Below are 7,569 nucleotides of genomic sequence, written 5' to 3'. Positions count from 1 at the left end.
CTGGCAATTAATAAGCCCCTCTACAATCTGAAACTTCCTTGGTTTAATAATTGTAGGGTGAGACAAGGAATGAATTGTGGGGATAAGACCCACACCACTAATAGTAAGCCAAAGGGGCATAATGACTGCCTTTGGATCCAGAGTGAGATGGATGGGCTAACCGGATCATTCCCTGTGCTACCAACTATGGTTATTAAAGGAAAAAAAATGTTATAAACCATATAAGTTGCAATTGAATAAATCTTGTTTCCGCTGCATATGTATAATCTGAAAAAAGTAATTTCTATATGTTCTACTGTGATTTTTCTTTGAATGAACAAGTAAATATAAGATTATAAACCAAATTGAATTATTAATTCAATATTAGAAAGAAGACTATGTTTCTCTGTTATGACTATTGGTATCTAAGAAGTTGGAAAATGCGATATTTAAGATAGTTTGTCTCCTAATCAATTTAGTTTAAGTCATAAGTATGTTGAGATGGATTAATTATGGGGAAAACAAAGCTAGACCTAGTAGGGGACATTACAAAGGGTTTATGTGGAAAATTGCGGCAGACCAATCTAATAATAAGTGGAAGGTGAAAGTAACACTTTTGTTACGTATCTTTTCCATCAATTTCTCTGTACCTCATTGTAAAGATCTCCATTGCTTTCCATCCTATCCTCTTTAATATGCAGGAGCGCAGTCAGCACTTGACTCATTGTTGGGCGTTCATCTGGTACTACTTTCGTACACTGTAAAGATATCTTCAATAAGTTCTGCACTTTTTCTTCTTGTTTTTCATCGGACATCTCCCCCATGAGAGATTTATCAACCAGTTTAAGTACGCCATCGCCAGCAATTACACCATTTTCAATCCACTGTTGCAAACTTATCCCTTCACCTCCCTCAGACAGCAAATTTGAGCAGGTGGGTCTTCTGCTCGTCAACAACTCCATTAAAATTATGCCGAAGCTAAAAACATCTGCTTTTGGAGTCACTGGCGCCATATATGCAAACTCTGCAAAAACATCAAACAATAAATTTTACTAAAACACACTATAATAGGATGTGTAGATTATGAATTAAAATGCATGCCTTCTAACCTGGTGCAAAGTAACCAATAGTCCCCTGAAAAGCTGAAGAAGAGGACCCCCTGCTATCTTGCTGGAGATGGATCCCAAGCATTCTAGCAGTACCAAAATCGCTCACATGGCCTTCAAGATCTTCATCCAGAAGAATGTTTGCAGGCTTCAGATCACAATGGACAATGGGGAAACCGTAATCCTCATGCAAATATACCAATGCCTGAGCTATGGATATGGTGATGTCAAGTCTTTTGGATAAACTCAAAATTCTGCTCTGTTCTCTGTTATGTACGGCTGCATCCAGATTGCCATTTGGGAGAAATTCGAGTACCAGAGCCCTTAACCGGTTATCCCAAGCAAACCCCAGAATCTTGACCAGATTTCTGTGTCTGATGCGAGATAAGGTATGTAGCTCTGTGTTGAAACAGCGTTCTACTTCTTTGGGGTTTTCAATCTTCAGGACTTTCACAGCCACTATTCTGCCATTGCTGAGAACGCCCTTGTAGACTGTGCTGATGCTGCTGCTTCCAATGATGTTGTCTGAACTGAAGTTGCTAGTAGCATTCTGCAAATCTCTTCTGGTAAACCGCAGAGGATCTGAAGGGACATTCAATAGAGAAATCTCATCTGGTTTGCTCTTCTTTCTCCTCCAATGGTAGGCAATGAACGCCAGACAGAGGAGTGAGCAGAAACCCACTGCAGCAGCAATTATTAAAGCGACCAGTAGTACAATACGCTTTGTGTTTTGTTTGTGAGAATGCAGCCCAGCAGGGCAGGGGCTCTGACCATTCAGACCACAAAGCTTAAAGTTGTCCTTAAAGCTGGATGCATCAAAAATTTTCAGAATACCCACATGAGGAACAGGGCCTTCTAGCTGATTGTGGGAAAGATTTAGATATACCAACTTTGACAAATTCCCCAGCTGAGATGGCACACTTCCATTAAGCAAGTTGGAAGAAAGATCCAGACTTGTTAACATCTTCAAGCTGCCTAGTTCAGCTGGGATCTTTCCTTCAAGACTATTGTTTGACATATTAAGAAATTGCTCCAAGTTTTCCAAGCGAGAAAGAGTAACAGGTATTTTACCATGCAGATTGTTGCTAGACAAGTCAAGCCCTTGAAGGTTGTTGCAGCCCCCAAGAGCAGCAGGGACTGTTCCTGACAGCTTATTGTTTGACAGATCTATAAACTGTACCATTTCTAGTCCTCCCAGCTCTGCAGGAATTGAACCGGTCAATCTATTGCTGGACAGGTTAAACATTAACTGCAAACTTCTCAAGCTTGCCACAGAGCTAGGAATGGACCCAGTAAGGTTGTTCCGAGAAATATCCAGATACTGAATCCTTGTGGACATTCCGAGACTCGATGGGATTCGACCGCTTAACATGTTGTCCGACAGGTCCAGCAAGGTGAGCCATGCCAGCTTGGAGATTGCATCTGGAATGCCGCCAGTCAGTCGGTTGCTTTGAAGGGACAGTTCTGCAAGCTGTCGGCAACCGGAAATCTCCTGTGGAATAGTACCATTCAGAAGGTTTCTGTGAAGATAGAGCCCTTGAAGGTTAGACAGGGAGCCTAAAGCAGGGGGAATTGCTCCGCTGAAATGGTTTATGGCCAGATGAAGTTTAAACAAGCTTGAAAGATTTCCAAGCTCATCTGGAACAGGCCCATTGAAAGAATTGCCTTTTATTTGTAGTATTTTCAGGTTTTTCAGCTTGCTAATTCCTCGAAGAGAACCGCTGAAATTATTATAGGAAAGGTCGAGGGTTTGAAGCAACGAGCAGTTGTACAAAGCGGTTGGAATCTCACCCCACAGGCGATTAAGACTAAGGGACAAAAAGTTAAGCTTGCCCAGTTTGCCGATTTCTGAAGGCATTTTTCCTGTGAACAGATTATCCATGGCAGAGATATTTCTGAGGCTGGAGCAGTTGAAAAGAGTGGAAGGAATGGGGCCCGAAAGCTGGTTTTCATGGATGTTCAGCACTTGCAATTTGGAGAGAAACCCAAAAGTTTCTGGAATGGGTCCTGTGAGACTATTGTTAAACAGAGCTAGCAGAGTCAGATTAGAACATTTACTCAGACTGGGTGGAATTTCTCCAGTGAGCCTGTTACTGAACAGGTATAAGATTTCTAAGGAAGGCAAAGATCCAAGCTGGTAGGGTATGCTACCACTTAAATTGTTGTTGGATAGCTCAAGTTTAACCAAAGATTTACAGTGGGATAGAGTCACTGGAATAGTTCCAGACAATCTGTTTAGATACAGAAACAGCTCTTGTAACTTAGAAAGCTTTCCTAACTCCAGGGGAATGGTACCCGTCAGCTTATTTTTATGCAATATTATAAAAGTAATATTTTTGCAGGAGCCCAGAGTAGATGGAATAGTTCCGGTCAAGTTGTTATCATACAACTGTAAAATCTGTAGGCTGTGCAGGTTCCCTAGCTCAGGAGGTATGGAACCTTGCAGACGGTTTTCACTTAGATCTAAGATATTTAAACCAGTGCATCTAGCTAGGGAAGGAGGTATGCTACCAGTGAAATAGTTTATATAAGCAACGAAAAACTGCAGATTAACCAGATTTCCAAGAGAGGAAGGAAGTTCACCTGTGAAATTGTTGACAGATAAAATGACAACTGATAGACTGGTGCAGTTGACAATGGTGTCAGGTATGCTGCCTTCCAAATAATTGTTGCCCAAGTCCATATACTCCAGAGCAGATAATTTCCCCAAGCTTGAAGGAATGCTTCCTGTGAGATTATTGCCGAACAGAACAAGATAGGCCAGCTGTGAGCACTCTGCAAGCTGAGAAGGAATGGTGCCATGGACGAAATTTGTATCCAAGTCCAAAGAATTCAGATTTGAGATATTTGCAATGGCAGGGGAAATGACTCCTTCCAGCTGCTTATTTAAAAATGTGATGGAAACAACATTGTTAAGCGAATCACAGGCTATGCCAGACCAATTGCAGTGATGGGCTTTGTTGTTCCAGTCAAACAAAGCATTCATGGGGTCTCTGGATATGGATTTCTTGAATGATAAAAGGCCTTGTAAATCTAGGGCTTCATCAGCCTGAGCAAAGGGATACATGGGGCATATCATTCCCATTACAGAAAAAAAGATGAGCAACAAGCTTCTCAATGAAACAGTAGAAGACCATAGCAGTAATGCTGATGCCATTGATAGAGTTGATACCAAATTAATATAATGTACTCACGGTGGTATAGATGAATATATAATATTTCAAGATCAATCTTTGTTGACTTAGATGGATTCATGTTGACTGGAGGTATTCCTATCTGTAAGTATGAAACCGCGTGAAGAAAAAGAAAATCTGTGAGTAGGCGACTTTATATGATTGCTCTCCAGAACAGCACTAAATACAAATGTAGGATCAAAGTGCTCCATATTTTAATTCTACTCCAGCTTTACTGTGCCCACCAGCTTATTATATTGCAACTTGTGCATCTCGGTCAACCATCAATGATCATAGAAATCTCATTTTTGACTGGCAGGGTCGGCGTCACATTTACTCTCCAAAAACAGTGAGTAAGACAGAAATCTCGAATTCAAAAGGTGGGCTGTGGATAAGATCACAGTAGGTGCACAATGTTTTTAGCGCCGAATGCTTTGTATTACACAAAATACTAGCCCGATTCGTTTCTCATTTGACTTGTAGGGACCACGATTTCTTCTCGAACTTCTGAATTTGGTTGCAGTGCTTGGCGACTCTCACAAGTGTTGATGATGATATGTTGGGGAGATTGTTTATGCAGAGGTCTGATATTATAAGGAATGAGGTTGACTTATAAATCTTTGGTTTATTTAAATGGATTTTTTTTTTTAAATTTGGTGTTAATGTGAGAATTGATTATTTTATTGTTATTTGAATTTGAATGAATTTGCTAAAATAAAATTTTGATATTAAAATTAAAGAAGGTTAATCATTCATATAGTCAATCTTTAATGTTAATTTGAGAGCGAATAATTATAATTATCGGTGTTAGAGTTTTCTAAGTGGTTCCTCCGACTGGTTTTGGCTATTTCTTTGGCATACAATGAAGAAAGAGATAAGAAAGAGGAAGAAAATAAAATTGATGCAGGTAATCCATTCTTGACATCACCTCGGACTCCACTGATGTATGGAGTAAACCGGATGATCGAGACCCCCCGCCACCTCCTACTGGTGTTACAAACAACCTAGTGGCTTATATTGTTATTATTGTTAGTCATCTGGGTACTACCTGTGTGGACTCTAGGGATCTCATATCCACCCACCCTTTTTGTGAATATGTGTGTATTTAAATATTAATAATAACTAACAAACTTATTCATAAAAAAAATGGGAAGATTTTATAAAATAAACATCATTTAATATTTCATATTAAGTTGATATAGGTCAATTATTCATATAGTGTGTCACCCTAACAATTAATAAATGAGGTTGCATTGAATTCTTGGATTAATTTAGTAGAATGGATACCCCTTAGTGGTGTTCAATCAAAAGAAGTCAATTAGTCATACAACTATTCAACTAACACCACAAGGGATGAGGTTCAATAACTTTTTTAACCAATGAATCTTCACCATTTAGTGAATGATTCAAATCACGACTAAAGATTTTGGCAAATAGAGTGAAATAACAAGTTAGAAAATCACTAATTTTTTTTCTAAAAGTATTCCCAGTGATATTCAAATCATCTCCTTAATATTTATAAAGAATTTACATCAAATGTTTTTACCAAAATAAGCTACATATGATTACCAATGAAACACGTAGAATTTACAAGAAATTTTTCAATTCACTACCATTTTTAACAACCATTAAAATTCACTATATTTGAGGTTCAACTTTGTTATAACCATTTTGACTCCACCCTATTGTTGGTGTCATGATTTCCTTTAAATCATCCCCTATATATTGGATCATGATTTTAATCATCCAATATTTAAATCCACTATTTTATGGTCTTGCAAAATTCCCCACATTTTCATCTACCATTTTACAACTTCACGGGTTTAACCAAACTTGATTTCATACAAATACAATTAAAATTCTTAAATTACTCTATTAGACATTTAGTTATGCTCTTGATTCAAATAGACTCACTTCTTTTAAAAAATTCATATTTTCTTTGGTTCCTTTACCTAATGCCTACTTTTTGTTAGAGTAAAAGATAATTTTCTAATTTTAATTGTTTGATTAATTAGATCTCTTTTCACACTAGCATACTTAAGTTTACTTAGGTCATGTATTAGATTGATTAAGTATAAAATTGTTTGAGGTCATGTTTGAGATGGATTGATTTATTAGAGGTTATGTTTGAGGTGGATTGATTACATTGACAAATTCATATCAAGTAGTGATATTTCATCTATGCCTAAGTAGAAATCAAACTAGAAACATCAATCCATACCTAGAAATGACAAATTTTCTAATTTTGGTGAGTTCTCCTCTAAGGAAAAGAAAAAATAAGGAGACCCTTTGTGATTTTTGTAGCTAGGAGGGACATGTAGTTAGGAAATGTTGTAGGATAATGAAGGCATTAGAGGAGGCCATGCAATGGGAAACTATTTCACCCTGTAGGTCTAGTTCCACCAACATAGGCTTTATATTTTGTGAACAGTTGGATTATAAACACCAAAACCAATATGAAGCATTCATTTGATTTACTTGATTCTCTTTTAAATAGTAGTAGTTCTCATTATTAGTGAATAAATCTTCACAAATTTTGATTTTGGGATCAAGAAATTCTTAAATGATTGATGGTCACATTGAAGATGTTTTATTTGTTCTTGGTATTTTCTTTATCTGCTATATTTGTTACACAAGGGGGTAAGAATATTCAACTTTAATCTAATGATGTTTGCATTCATGATCTCCACCATCTAAAGATAGTTATTACTTTAGGGAGAGATAATCATGAGTTCAAATTTATAGGTTTACATGCATTTGACTCATCCAATGGTTCATCACAAATTGCCCAAGTAAATTCCTTTAGTAAACTTTGGCATGAATGTTTTGGTCATGTCAACTACAAGTATATACATTAGTTGAGCACATAAGAGATTTTACTTGGTCTTCCTATGGTCTCATGCATATGGGGTTTTGTTGAGCTTGTCTTCTTAAAAGCAACATCAACAATCATTTCCTAAGGGAGGGCCCACCATGCTCCTACTTTACTAGAGTTTTTACACAGTGACCCTATGTCCTTTTCCACTCCATTTTTTTGATCCAAGTACATGCTTACATTCATTGATGATTTCTCTTAATGCACATGGGTTTACTTTATTAGGTACAAGAGTGATTTATTCACCACTTTTAGGATATTTAGGTTGTTTGTGGATAAGAAATCAATTTATTTTATTCAAAAACTTCACACAAATAACAGGGGGAGTGTGTTAACAAGGAATTCCAAGATTATTGCACTAAGCATGGAATTTATCATTAGTTTATAGTTCTTTATATTCCTAAGAAGAATGGTGTTTTCAAACACAAGAATAAAT

At 37.2% G+C, this 7,569-nt stretch overlaps 1 protein-coding gene across 1 annotated transcript; it reads right to left on the bottom strand.

Moving 5' to 3' along the window:
* Positions 1–327: 327 nt before the first annotated feature.
* Positions 328–4,519, bottom strand: LOC131059664 (LRR receptor-like serine/threonine-protein kinase FLS2). The gene is made up of 2 exons (XM_057992684.2): positions 1,089–4,519; positions 328–1,003 (listed from the first exon to the last, which is right to left on the bottom strand). The coding sequence occupies exons 1-2, from the start codon at positions 4,240–4,242 to the stop codon at positions 615–617; spliced, it is 3,543 nt and encodes a 1,180-aa protein (XP_057848667.2). The 5' UTR covers positions 4,243–4,519; the 3' UTR covers positions 328–614.
* Positions 4,520–7,569: the final 3,050 nt, after the last annotated feature.

Source organism: Cryptomeria japonica, chromosome 7, assembly GCF_030272615.1.
Source record: "Cryptomeria japonica chromosome 7, Sugi_1.0, whole genome shotgun sequence".
Lineage (NCBI taxonomy): Eukaryota > Viridiplantae > Streptophyta > Pinopsida > Cupressales > Cupressaceae > Cryptomeria > Cryptomeria japonica.
Note: the sequence above shows the minus strand (reverse complement) of the source record. Positions and strands in the feature narration are given on the sequence as shown.